The 15,238-nt window shown below is 42.2% G+C and overlaps 1 protein-coding gene across 1 annotated transcript in view; it reads right to left on the bottom strand.

The window, feature by feature from the left end:
- SLC6A7 (solute carrier family 6 member 7) overlaps positions 1-15,020 on the bottom strand; it is a 78,778-nt gene extending 63,758 nt beyond the window's left edge. Inside the window, exon 1 of the mRNA XM_018554950.1 lies at positions 14,752-15,020. Coding sequence (XP_018410452.1) covers positions 14,752-14,784 — 33 coding nt within the window. The 5' untranslated portion in view covers positions 14,785-15,020. The remainder of the gene's footprint in view (positions 1-14,751) is intronic.
- Between the last annotated feature and the right edge of the window lie 218 nt (positions 15,021-15,238).

Here is a 15,238-nt window from a genome sequence, read left to right as displayed (position 1 = left end):
CTCTCTCTCTCTCTCTCTGCTGACAGATCGTGGATCGCTGATGACAGAGGGGAAGGAGCTCTCTCTCTCTCTTCAGCATTTACTACAAATCGGAAAGTCCATATATGGTAAATGATGTCACTGGAGATCCCTGCTGATCGGATCCGATCAGCAGGGATCTCCAGTGACATAATTTACCATATATGGACTTTCCGATTTGTAGTAAATGCTGAAGAGAGAGAGAGAGCTTCTTCCCCTCTGTCATAAGCGATCCCCGATCTGTCAGCAGAGAGAGAGAGAGAGAGGGGGGGGGAGGAGCTGGCACACGGGGACGTGTGACCTGAAACTGACCTGAAACAAGTATAGGAGTTCCATCATCACGGGCTGCACGCTTGTTCCAGATTGTCATCAGCGATCCACGATCTGTCAGCAGGGAGAGAAAGAGAGAGTGGGGAAGGAGCTGGCACACAGGGACGTGCAGGTAAGGAGAGAGCTGCTGCGCATGTCCATATATTCGTGGACGCGCAGCAGCTCTCAAGAATCACTGTCGATCATCAGTGGGGAGGATCCCGTCAGATACGTCAGGATGTCTTCTCATTGCGGCGCTTAGCCCCGCCCACCACCTAAAATAAGGTTTTACAGCCTTCCTGTGCATTTTGGCTAATTACAGTAAATTACATTATTTACTTATTTAGCCTAAGGAATGCATTCATAAAAAAAAGATAGAACCCCATAGTTCTCCTTTAAGTTTGACATTTTACCATATATTCAGATGCAGTACAGAATAGGGAGCTGTCTTATGCTATGATGGGCACAGGTTTGCACAGCATAGAGAAGCAGGATATGAGAGCATATGGGTAGCATGGTTATTGCACCATGCCTGGTGAATTAAAGGATCAGTCCTCCCAATATATTTTATTTATAGGTGGAGCCTGGCAGGCTGAGTATGGTTTACTATGTTATGTTTTGGATACTTCAACACCAATATCTCTCTGCCAAAATTCTCAGCTGTTTCTGTCCACTTGGGAGTTTTGGGTGTTCCCACCCACCTTTCAATGTTCCAACATGTCCTTTTAAATTCTCCATATTATACATTTAAAAAAAAATCAATAGGAGCTTTGCAAATCCAAGAGCTTAAGCACAGTTATTTCAACACTAGAAGAGAGATATAGATCATTAGGTCATTTAACTCTTCTTCATCTACCTAAACTACAACATATGTTTTAGGTGGACTGACCCTTTAAGTCAAATCCCTCTTTAGAAAATGGAAAAAGAAGTGGGAAGGAAAGACAGGAAGAAAATAAACCTAAAATCTATTCATTATATGCAGTTCTAATTTTAACTAATTGTATTCTGTCATTCATCTGCTAAAAATACTAAAGCTTTAATTAATTGCCAACAAGCCAACAACACATATGTACACAATGGGCGATGACTAAACCATGGTGTTTCCTTTGATAAAGTTATATTTATAGAAAGTGTAATTTCCCATTACCCTATAATTGTCATAGAGAAGGTCCCTCTTTACAAGGAGCATGATGATTTTAAAGCAGTGCAGCACATAGGATTAGAGCCAGGTCACCCACGGGGGGACCTTGCCAGGTGTTTAGGACCCATTGGGTGTCCAGGGACCCGCTTGTAGAAGTGATTGGGAGGGCTTTATAGCCACCCAATCACTTCCTCTGTGCTCAGGCTCCACCACTCAGTGGGCTCCTCTGTGAGGGGGATACATAGCAGAGATACAGAAGGTGAAAGAGCTTTCAATCTATTATGGTATAGGGTGGTATACAAAGGTGGATGAGTTTACAATCTATTAGGGTATAAGAGAGGCTACAGAAGTCAGAGGAGCTTAGATTCTATTAGAATATAAGGGATGATACAGAAGGTAGAAAAGTTTACAATCAAGCTTACATTCTATTAGAATATAAGGGATGATACAGAAGGTAGAAACGTTTACAATCTATTTGGGTTTATAGGGATTAAACAGACTATGGAAGAGTTTACAATCTATTAAGGTATAAGGGATTATAATGAAGGTAGAGGAGTTTACAATCTATTAGGATATAAGGTATTATACAGAGGGTGGAAGAGTTTACACTCTATTAGGGTATAAGGGATTATAATGACGGTAGAGGAGTTTACAATCTATTAGGATATAAGGGATTATACAGAGGGTGGAACAGTTTACAAACTATTAAAGGAGAACTATGAGATGAGTGATTTCCACTCACCTCATAGTTCTAGCCGACCTGTGACAGTGAGACTGTCACAGGTCGGCTCAGTAGATCGCTCACCTCTCGATCTTGTCATGGCTCTGGGCGGATCTCGACATCGATGTCTGGATCCGCTCCGGCGTCTCAGTATACTCAGTATACGGTATACTGAGCTTAGGGTAACGGAGGACGTTTTGTGTCCTCCCGTTACCCCAAGGAGAACTATGGGGAAAAACACTGACCCCATAGTTCTCCTTTAAATTACAAGAGATCATAAAGAAGGAGGAGGAGTTTACATTCAGGTATAATGGAGAAGGTAAAAGAGTTTGCAATCTATTAGGTTATAAGCAAGCATACAGAAGGTGGAAGACTACACTGTATTAGGCTCTGTTCACATGCTTTGCAGCGTGTTTTTACAGGGTAGCCTATTCATTTGAATGGGATTCCTACCGCACCTAAATCACCAAAAAGTGCATGACCCTTTTTTTTTAAATTGCGATGCGCTACAACATATGGTAATAAGTTACATGAGTTGTGGTGGGATGCAATGCACATGCAATTGCTAGGTGCGTTGGGGTGCTATTAAGAAATAATGGCCCCGCAGCACAGCAAACAGTGTCCAACATAATCTTGTGCGATGCGGGGACATATGTGGGAATGTGTGTGAATAGGGGGTTTAGGGCATAAAGAAGGATACAGAAGGTAGAAGAGTTTACCATATTTTAGGGATAATGAAGGATTTGGAAGATAAAAGAGTTTACCATCTTTTAGGGATAATGAAGGATATAGAAGGTAGAAGAGTTTACAATCTTTGAGGGGATAAGAAAGGATTCAGGAGGTAGAAGAGTTTACAATCTTTCAATGGATAAGGGAGGATATCAAAGATAGAAGAGTTTACAAGCTTTTAGGGGATAAGGGGGGATGCAGAAGGCGGAAAACCTTACAAGTCATTAGAATTTATAGGGATAGTCATTAGAATTTATAGGGATAGAAGGTGTAATAGCTTACAACCAATTGGGGTATCAGAGAGTAATACAGAAGATAACATTATATATTTTTTTCAAATTAAAGTTTTGTTTAAATTAAACATCGATACAATGTTCCCTTATACATGTTGTAAACATATTCGATAGGGCTGTATGGAACAGCTATACCAGGTGTAAGCAACCTTGGCACTCCGATTTGAATGAATTGTATAGGTAGCAAAGTGCTCCTTTCCTCCCCAATACATTGTTGTTTGTGAACCCAATGGAGAGTGTATAGAGATTGCACAATCAGATTGTAAACGTGTGTAGCCAGTTTAAGGGAACATGATTTTAGTAGTGATTATGACACACAGTCTTCTGGCCTATGTCATTGCCACCACTAGTGCTGCAAACTATATGGTTAGCTATCACATGCCCAAGGTTCCTGTGTCAGAAATGGCCTTTATTTTGGATATCCGAATATGTGGCAGGCTGGCTCCACAGAAAACACAGGAGAAACCTTTGGCAGACTGATCTGCGGGATAGGTTTATATTTGTGAAACCTCTCTGCAGCTGTTCCTCAAATATAAAGATATTTACTGAAGCCTTTATCGGTAGTATGGATTATCTGACTTGCCATAAACAAGGCAATGCTTACAAATTGTTGTTGTACACACTCATCCATTGAAAATCATGTGGTGGTTGTTGCTGTGGTAACTGAGAGCAATGATGTCATTAATGTGTGCATATTTCAGGTCATAGAAAACAATGCACAAATGTGCTGCCTAAGGTTATTATGAAAAATAGAAAGCAATAAATATTTAACTTTTTTCTGAGACACTCTGCAACCCTTAGAACTGCAGTGGACGCAGACACAGACGTCGCCAATTCCATTTTTATATGTCCACAGAGGCGAGTATAGCTGACCATACACAGGTAGAATTTTATATGAACGCTCATATGAAAAAATCTGGTCAGAACATTCGATAATTCTATCAGAGACTTGCAGAATGTTGTACGAAATTTGGGTTTATTTTAGCATTCGATTTTGGAATGAATAGAGTTCCTGGAACCAGGGTTGTCCCTAGACTTTTCACTGCCTAAGGCTTGGGTGGCATGGGTGGGGGGAGTTTGAGGTTGCTGGTGATGCACATTACAGGAGTGTGGATGGGTAAAGGGGGGTCCTGGTGGTTTACAGAGGGGGGGGGATGCTGGTGGTGCCCATTGCCTCTGCCCAGCATCCCGCCCAGCTTACTGATGTCACTAGTTGCTGAGAAAGGGTGGGACACCGGCCAGAGTGTCACAAGTTGCTAAGACCCCTTTGCAACCTGGGACCCTCAGGGCCACGTGACCCAAAGAGATGCCGCCTGTGGCAACTGCCTCCAGGTGCCTTATTATACACCCTGCCTGGAACGAAAAACACTTTCACTGTTAGAATTTTGTTTGTTCCAAAAAAAATTATTTCCAGTCTTCAGGGTTTTTTTTGTCACTATGGTCCTTCTCTCCCACAGCATTTTTTATATAGGACTTTAATACCCACCTTCCAAGATTTTTATTGGCTGGCCTACCCAAAACCTCTCAGTCTCTGCCTACAGCTCTTCAATACTTTGCAGAGGGGTACTTAGTGTCTTCCATTCATTTGTGTATAAAGTCTGTCCGCAATAGAAATGAGCAACACTGCTTTAGGCTGGTTGAAATGACGAAGACATTTTGTGATATTGACTCAATGGGGTAGGTAAGATGACTGTCCTTTCCTGACCTGCTGATCACGTGTCTACTGTTTGTAAAAAAACAAAAAAACAAATCAGGCAGTGAAATTCATTTGTTATGGAAACAAAGACATTTCACACTCCATTTGTTCACATAACAACATACACAGGATCAACAGGTCAAGCGATTTCACTGGTATTTGATTTTGTTTTAAATTTGCAGTGGGGCTACCCCTGCACTGCAAGGGATAAGTGCTTGTTTTCGTCTTGGAACGGAAATAAAAAAGGTATACTCACTTGAATCCGGAGACGGCTGGCTGCTATTCCAGTCCCTGCCACCTGCCTCCTCCTCTGTCCCTTGGCATCCTAATGTCCTATACACTGTAAAAAACATGATGACTCACAGAATCTTAGACCTCTATGTTGTGAATGTGAAGATTGGTGGCCACGGTCATGCCTCTACATCACTAACACAATAATGCAGAATGCTGCTAGCCCTCAGGGAATGAAAAAATACACTAGATGCTGATCTATCCATACAGGTCATATCATTTATTTTTGACAGCCGACATGAGAAATTGGCTAAACAATCTCTGGACAGATGAGTAACTTACTCCCAGGTTCTGAATCAGTGGCATTTGTACCACAGGGAGATGATTAATGGGAATGAGGTTTTTAAAGCTTCACAGATTTCAATGTAATATGTGTTTTTGTTCATGACTAGACTTACATTTTAATTCCGTGGTCCTCAACTGAGGCCCACGGCATCACCAAATGGCCGCACATAACTGTCTGTGGACATATTGTAGGAGATGGTCAGAGACTGCAGATATGCTACAGGTAAGGTTGAAAACTGGAGACATGCTGCAGGACACAGACAAAGACTGGGAACGTGTTACAAGTGACTGCTACAGTAGATATGACTGTTATTGCAGCCTCTTTACAAAATCAATGCTCCCACTGTAGATTGTTGGGGCCATGAGCCTCACAACAAGTGCCAAAGGACTGCAAATTGGACACCAGGAATTTAAGAGTTATTTCCATTGATTAGACTAGACTGTCTAGACAAGACTAGACTTTCTGAAAGTAAACTGAATGGGTGGCAACCCTACTGGACCCTCCTAACTAGAGATGAGGTTGGGCTTGGTGTGAACTCAGTTTGCCTGGGTTTGCTCAAGCTCGTTCAAAACTGTGACCGCCACCCCCTCCTACTGATCTAATCTGTCTTGGCAGTTGCGGCAGGTGTGCTCCCTGCCCGTTTGTGACATATAGCTGCAGTGCAGGGAATGCACCTCCCTGCAACTGATTGGCTCAGGAGTAGGGATGTCCAGATACCGATACTAGTATCGGTATCGGGGCCGATACCAGGCATTTTCACAAGTACTTGTGAAAATGCCCCGATTCTTAAGGCAGATACCGGTACATTTTTAAACCGCAGCAGCTGCTGAGCATCTGCACTTGTGGGGACCTCAGCAGCTTGCTGGTGCCCTGCAAGTAGCTGTCCATGGCAGTGCCTGCCTGGTTCTTTATCTCCTCCTCCTTCCCGGCGCAGGAACAGTCATGGACAGCCCCACGGGCAGAACTACCGGAGTGACCACCCCAGTGTCCAAAGCTGGGGGATCCCGATGACTACTAACAGGGGAGGACCAGTAGTATCGGTAATTGGTATCGGCAAGTACCTGCGGGAAAGTACTTGTACTTGTACTTGGTCTTAAAAAAGTGGCATCGGGACATACCTACTCAGGAGTGTTGAAAATACAACAGCATATACTGATTTTATTACTGACTGTAATTTGTCTTTTGAGCAGTAGATGGTGCTGTAGTGCAATGTTAGTCTCTATGTGCATGCTTATCTATGATACATAGGAAGTTGTTTTTTTTCTCTCTATGTTTTTTCACAATGCTGTATGCATACCTGTAATGTCCTTCTAAGCAAGTAAAACTTAATTCAGCATTCCTCAAGATCATAGTGCTTTATCTAAACACACAACCAACAAGGAGGAGGTGGTGGCGGTCACAGTTTTGAGTGGGTTTTGGCGAATTCAGCCAAACCAAGTTCACACCAAGCCCAGCCTCGTCACTACTCCTAACCTCATGGACTCAGGAGCAGCCGCACCCTCTTCAGAATATGATTAATGCCAATACCCCAGTGCTGCTTTTTTTTTCCATTTTGTCAGCAAGACCAGTACTCCTACTGTCAGCCTGATTTGTGAATTATTGAAATTTTACATGACTAGCAAAAGTGTGCCCTTTAAGATACAAAAGACATTAGAATATGTACAAAGCTATGTATATGAAGCAGTGCTATTTATATAAGGAGACAACCAACCATTCAAAAGAAAGCATGTAGGAGTCATGTAGATTTTTAGCTGTTTCCTACAGCTGATATTAGAACCTTGTTCTACATAATAGAGATTTTTCTACACGCTTTCAAAGAACAAAATTAAGTGTTTGTTTCTGTGAATCGGTGTATTCAAATTGATGTATATTGTATGATTCCTGCAATATAAAATGTGGGATTTGTAAATGACTGTCAGTCCAAAATGGGGATCTACAGCAAGTCTAAATGGGCGTAGGATATTGTCAGTGGGGGGTAGTGGGGGTTTTTTGCTGGGGATACAGGAAGTCATCATCAGTCGTAGGGTGGTTGTTATGTGCTGGGGTGAATGTGGAGGTGACAGGATGCTGCCACAGCTGGAAGAGAAGGATGGAAATTACAAATGTGACAAATAGGGAGGGTGGGCAGGTGTGATTGCCAGCAGCATCTCTATAGCAGTGCAGCAGCTGAACAATGGCATCGCTAATGTGTGCAAACATAAGGATTGCAATAGAAGTAGTGGGAGGAAGCCAGATTTTAACTGCTGTTTAAGGCCTAAACTCATTAAAAAAAAAAGTCCAAGGCTCATTAACCTAAAACTCTGCAATTGGCCAATAAACTACAAAAAAACAGAAAGCTGTCACTAAGAATCATACAAGGCACAGTGGCACCCACAGTTCCTTAACAGCTAGAAGGCCATATGTTGACCACATCTTTATGTTGGATTGAGGAGGACACTTCTCACTTTGTAGGAGGTTGCAATGGAACCCATATCTCTCTACCACTAGGTTCTCCATATTATTTGGCACAATGACAGCAGGTAAGACAGGCCCCTGTCTCTCTTGACACTGGTATGAATACACCATGAAGCCCTCCTCTAGTGACCACCTCCTACTTTGAAAATAAGCAAAAGCAGGCCCATGGCATGGAGCTGGTTGATCACCAATGCTGGTAGAGCACCCTCCTACAGGATGCAGTGTACTGCATTATTGACTGAAGGGAACAGCAGCTCTAGTCAAAGACAATGCTGAGCTCTCACACGCCTCACACTTTGACAGAAAATAAGCCCAGCTGCTTTGCTTAGCAACCTCATTTCCACCATTTGTAGCTTATTATTTTACTGACAATTATGACCCCGCTGTCTGATGTACAACACAGAGCACAGAAGACAACCAGAAGCAATGTAGTCTGTGTCTCACAGAAAGCAGCCGTTGGTCCCCTTTCTCTCCAAGAAACACTGACCAGCTGATCTCCTATTGAGACGCTTTAACTGGTCAGGGCACTCTATGACAAGCTCCTAACACATTTTTCATGTCACGTTGCATTATTCTGTGATGTTATGTAAATCACTTCTATTAATATCCACAATTCTGCTGATGCACAATCACGAACAAAAAGGTATCTCATGTGGCAAGAGGTGAGCGTTTTAATCTGCAAAAATCTGAATGTGTACAAAAATCAGAAACAGTTTGGTGTGAAATGTTTCAGTGGCATCGGTTAATAAAATATAAAGGGCACACATGTAATAATCTGATTGAATAATGTCTGTAACATCTTTTTTAGATTTATTAACAGCCATGTAGTATCAGAGATTGTATGTAAAGTATTCAATTTATATCAATTTAGGTGGGCCTGCATATCACATAGTTGTTGGTAAATCTAAAGGTGGCCATACACCTTACAACCATCGCACAACTTCTGTTGTGCGATGGTTGTAAGGTGATTAAAAGTGCGTACAACCTGCCCATCATGGACAGGCAGATCGTACTTGCGATCATCGCAAGTCCTCCACGCTGAGGGGAGGATATGAGTACACCATGAAGCCCTCTAGTGACCAGCTCCTACTTTGAAAATAAGCAAAAGCAGGCCCATGGCATGGAGCTGGTTGATCACCAATGCTGGTAGAGAGCCCTCCTACAGGATGCAGGTTGGTAGCGATCGCACTACCAACCTGCCGAAAATTGTACGATTTTCGGCGGGTTTTCCAGCATGCTCGTTATACAAAAATCGTGTGACCGTACAGTAAATGCGGTCGCATGCTGCCCATCAACCTTACGATTATCGTACGATCGCGGGATCACCCGTGATTATCGTACGATCGCGGGATCACCCGCGATTATCGTACGATAATCGTCAGGTGTATGGGCACCTTTAAGGAGATTTTCACCTTATGGTGCCTGTACATGTGCAGGACTAATCAGAGGATAATTACCTGTTTCAATAACATGATTAAATTGAGTAAAATCATTTATGACCACCTGGCTTTTGATAACATTTTTGGATAAACAAACAGGCACAGGCAATGTCATTTTCATCAATTTTTTTACTGATATTTAACTTGACAGGTTAGTTTGGATCAATGATTGATCAATCTTAAAAATCAAAAATCAACTTTTGAGTGCTCAAAGAGATAATTTGAGCATATTTTTCCCAAAAAACTATTCATTTTATTTAATGACTGATCGAAACCAATTGAACTTTGATCACCTGTGTTTATAGGTGACCAGTCTTTGAACGGTCAGTCTAAATGGATTATCAGTCGATTATCCGCTACAAATGGTTGCATGCATGTCCTGCATTAAAGTAAAGACAGGACGCTAAACATATTTTTGAAAGAATAAATCCTCCAAAGCATTAAAACAATCTTTTAGCCAACAAAAAAAAATAATTTGTCTTTCAAACCACATGATGAAAACATTGTGTATTGTCAATAATGCAACTTTGTGTCATTGTAATGTAGTGAAGGATCAATTTAAAGGAGAATTATGGGGAGAGTGAAATGCACTCCTCCTCATAGTTAGAGCCGATTTGTGACACTGAAGCTGTCAACGTTGAATCTATAGATCCAGAAATGAGCAATCACAAACCTTTAATCTTTACCATTATCTCCCTGCAAAGAGCGGTGACTGGCAGACACAGCTCCCCGAGGGTCCCCCCCCCCCTCTCCATTCCTTCAATGTTGACTGGAGGGACAGGCAGGGGAGGCAACGGGCACAGCTGGAGAGGCAGAGCCAGCTGTCAATCACATAGCTGGATGGATACTGACAATATTGTTGGTATCTTTCCCGACTGCAGCGAGGCTCTGCACTGTCAGCATATAGTGGGCAATAACCTGCTGTATGCTGAGTTTTGGGTCACAGGAGGACATTAGTAAATGTCCTCTTATGACCCAAAACTACTCTATAGCCGATAAAAAGGTTTGGCCATGCTCATCTTTTAAGCTGACCATACAATGGTAGGTTCAGTAGGGCTGAACTAGCCCTAAGTTTATATAGCTGGAAGTTGTACATGCGACCCCTGGATCATTGCCAGATTTGAAAAAAAACCACACATTTTTTCTTGTTGGTAGCATAATGCATTTAATTTCACTTATACTGATAAAGAAAACAGTGAGCTGAAAGACGTATCACTCACAGAAATGTTCTTCAGCTCATTATTGTCTTCGTTACTGATTATATGTGAACCCCTACACGTGTTGCTTTGCTGAAAAAACGTTATCCATGTATGGTTGACCTGCAGCAATCTTTTCATTAAGTGTATGACAGTGATGGAAATGTCACCCATAATGGAATCAAATATCATAGCAGGCTCAGAAATTAGGACAGTGCAGATCTTACGCTGCTATAAAGGTGGCTATATTCACAGGGCCACTTTTCCATTATCGGTGCTTGTAAGCACACATCCTTCAGAGCTCAAATCAAATGCTATTTTAAACTAAACATTTTCTTATTTTACTGGTCCTGACCTGGCAAACAATACTATGACAATATGTAACCTTATACATTAAAGCTGCATTCTAACTTACCTTACCTTCAGTCCTTCACAGCTGTACAGACTCCTCTTTTTTACTGAAATAGCTTACTCTGATTTCATTGCAATCTTTGAGACTCTCACTGTGTAATTTAGAAATTGCAGCAAAACGAATATAACCCACCTCATTTCCTGGTTGGAGGACATCCAGCATCATCCAGCTCTTTCCTTAGTCCTTACTGTCCTTGGCCAACCCCTTTCATTAGATGGATTTCATTTTTCTGGGCGTTCTCTTAGGTGGTCTTAGGTGCTTTCTAGGTGCAAAAGAGTTATGCCTAGGAATACCCACTCCTCCACACTGACATCTACCCATCAAGGCATTTGGATATTTGTATAATTCCTCTAAAGAGCTAGCCCACTGATTGCATCAGGGCTGAAGGCACCCTGTCAGCCCCTTTCACCAGCCGTGATATGCCTGTATTGCATAGAGAGCATTTTTAGTGCAGAGCAATAGCCTGCTATTTTGCATTTACCCTCTCTGTAACCCTAAAAGTTACCCTCACACTTACCTTCCCTTTAATTCTAATACTAACCTTCTCTTATGTAAACTTAAAGCAGAACTCCATTTTACTAAAGCTTTGCCCCTCCACTACCACCACACCCCTTGGACTGTAACTGTACTGGCATGGGCCCATCAGACTCCAACTGCCTATAAGTACATCCTCCCTTGTGAAGTGACAGGCAGGTGCACGGCTTTGACCAATGGGGTTATCACTCTGGTTTACTGCAAGAGAATGAAGACTGTAGCTGGGCCCCTGGACATCCACCAAGTCCTAGGCTTCTGCTTAGGTTGCCTTGTGGATGATTTGGCTCTGCTGCAGGGCCTAGCAGTCTTTGTATTAGCTTTGTGTTCTGATTACCTGTTAATCCTGCTAGTTTCTGGAGCGCCTCTTAGATTACCTGTAACAGAGGGAAAATGCTAGAGCATTGTCACCCTTCAGAGACGTCCTATGTTCTTAACACAGAAGGCATCATAATTGGAGCCTAAGTTCCTTTGGAAACATGCTTCTAGTCAGTATAAAATGAATATATGAGGGGAGGTGGGAGCATATTTATGAAGAGAAATTCTTGGATTGGCTTGTTTAGGAGGGGACTTAAGTAAGGAGGGGACTGAGGCCGACATTGTTCCACCTTGGAAAACATTTATCTCGGTCTAAAAATTATTAATGGAAAAGTCCCAGCCTTCCATTTTGGAATATTTACTAGTTTGGGTTAGAATTACCACAAGCTATGGTAGCAGGGTGGCAAGGAGACACATACATTGGCTAAGGATATACTGTACAGTATACATATAGGTGCTGGGGATGGGGAGGCAACCTAATTTTTCTTTGTCATGGAAGGTTATTATCACAGCTGGCAGAAACCCTTTGCGGTTTGAGTTGAAGGTGGTTGATGGACTGGTGTTATTTCCAGGTTAATTGCTAGTGTTCTACCTTGGCTATTTTGTTGGTTTCAGTAGGAACTTGATCAGAGTTGGCAGCAGGAAGCCCATTTTGGCCTTTGAATCTAAGTTTCATGGCTGAAATGGCTCCATAAATGGAGCTTGATGCATGGTAAAACTTAGGGAAGCACCGTTCAGTATCGCAAAGGGATTTGTTATGTGTACGTTTAAATGTTTATTCTGAAAAGTACAATGTTTTAAAAGAGAACTACGGGGTAAGTGTTTTTCCCCATAGTTCTCTTTAGGGTCACAGGAGGACATATACTAACCTCCTCCCGTGACCCAAAGCTCAGTATATTACTGAGAACGTTGCAGCTGGGACGGATCCCGACAATACTGTTGAGATCCACCCAACTGCATGAATGACAGCTGGCTCTGCCTATCTAGAGGCAGAGCCAACTTTGCCCTCCCCTGTTTGTTCCTCTTTGCTGGAGGATCGGAGAGGGGAGGGGGGAATCCCTGTAGGGAGCGGTGACTGACAGTCACCGCTCACTGCAGGGAGACGATCGGGAAGTTAGCTGATTAGTGCATGTTTCTGCTCACTTCCCGATCAATAGAGCTGACCTGTGACAGTTTTTTTGTCACAGGTTGGCTCTAACTATGAGTGGAAATCACTCACCTCATATTTCTCCTTTATGCAGCGGCCGATACAAGCCGTATTAAAGCATCAACCCAATCAAAAAACGAAATAAATGTGCGTGGTCTGTTTATTTCACATAACCCTTCTCTGCAACAAAAAGATCCAAATACCAAGACCCCAGCACACAATAGATGATAAACTGTAAGGCTAGAGCTATATGAGTGATTTTTAGTATATCTGCTACTAAAATGGCTAACGACTAGGGATGAGCTTGAGTTCGGACTGAACCCTGTTCACACCTGAGCTCCTCCGAACAAAGAAGTACCATGGGCACAGTCAGCTGGGGGCCAGTCATTCCCCACCAACCAGCTGCATGTAAACAAAGGGGCATGTAAACAAAGGATGCCTATGGTGATGTAATTTACCTTATATGGCCACATAGCTATGTTAGGTAAATGTACCATAATTTACCAAATATAGGCATATAGCCATATAAGGTCAATTAACTCACTGCATCCCAACCCCTTGCTTACGTCAAGCTGGAGGTGGGGAATTCCCTGCCAGTAGCTTAATAGAGAGGAACTCCTTCCAGGTTTGGAGGAGCTCAGGTGCGTACCAGGTTGTCACATGTGCGCTCTGTGTGTCTTTGTGCAAAGACAAGCAGAGCAGGCGTGTGTGGGGGGGGGGGAGGGGGCTTTAAACAATTGCTATGTTCTTACTATAATTTTTTCTCACTAAATTTCAGCGTTGGTTGCCAAAGTCAATCAATTAGGCCAATTGCCTTCACATTGGTCATTCTAATGCAGTACCTTAACGCATGTGCAGATTGGCACACATTCGTGTGCATTGCATTAGGGCAGCACATTCACGTAAGCTGCTAATGCACCACAATGCACATAAAATTGAACATGCACTTTTTTTTTTCTTTTTTTTATGTAGCATACAACAGTGTAGAGTAGTATATATTAAAACATGAACATGCGTGTTACTGCAACATATAATTGTGAAGCTGGCCTTTATGATTTTTCTGGCACAGCCTAAATCCTATTTGCTATTTCATGTTCATTCGTTGATGGCCACACATAGATAGATAGATAAATAGATGGATATATAGATGGATAGATAATGGATGGATAGATAGATAGATAGATAGATAGATAGATAGATAGATAGATAGATAGATAGATAGATAGATAGATAGATAGATAGATAGATAGATAGATAGATGGATGGATGGATGGATAGATTTGCCAGAACCATTGCCTATATAATATTATACTAGTTAATGTTCCCTGTACAAAAGGGGTTAATGGAGAAGAAGTCTCCCATACTGAGAAGATCATTTGTTTTTTGTCCCTCAGCCACTCTAGCAGAAAAAAAACCATGAAGCAAAGATAAAAACCAGCAGCGCTCGCTCACACTACATGAAAGAACAACATTTTGCACTTCATTTCTTTATCCTCCCGTACAATGTCTGCCCTTAGATTACCTTCCCAATAAATCCAATCACATTACTCCCTCTGCCTTCTCTAGGTAGCCATTCCATTCATTATAAAGCCATTCTTTTATTTCCCTTTGTAAAGATTTGCATTCCTGTGTACAACAGGTTCTTGCCTGCTGGATTGTATTTAGAATTCTGAGGAAATAGTGTTTCCTGAATTGAGGAGTGAATAGAATTAGAGGACGGCTGAGTCCTTCTAGGTTTATGGCTTTAGTCATATGAAGCCTGTTGCCTACCTGCTGCAGATGATGTTCTTGGTACCTCTTCATCGTGTTGCTCGGGGCTTTCCCAGTCTCCGTTTCGCTCCGTCAGATTCTGTGCCCACAGCTGGAAGATGAGGCCAGCTTGCTGGAGAGATGTTCTTGCTCGCCCGCTCTCCCTCTATCTCTCTCTCTCTCTCTCTGTGTATCTCTCACACTCAGGTGATTGGCACAGAATGGGGATGAGTCTTCTCCACTGTTAACCCCTCTTAAGAGATGAGCGCAGCAGACAGATTGGAACAAGGAGTTTGATGTAGGGGGTCTGAATAAACACATGTAATAGCACCGATGTGAAATGACATTGCATTAATACGGATTACTGATATTCATTCACATTTCTGAGCTATGGAAATATCTGAGCAGAGACACAGCATTGACCATCACGATTGCCTTTGGCACAACAGAATCATTGTTACTATTTCTATGTAATGTAAAATATTATGTTTTCTTGTATTTGGTTTTA

Source organism: Nanorana parkeri, unplaced genomic scaffold (assembly GCF_000935625.1).
Source record: "Nanorana parkeri isolate BGI_ZX_2015 unplaced genomic scaffold, ASM93562v1 scaffold179, whole genome shotgun sequence".
Classification (NCBI taxonomy): Eukaryota; Metazoa; Chordata; class Amphibia; order Anura; family Dicroglossidae; genus Nanorana; species Nanorana parkeri.
The sequence above is the reverse complement of the archived record's forward strand: the minus strand, read 5'-3'. Positions and strand labels throughout refer to the sequence as shown.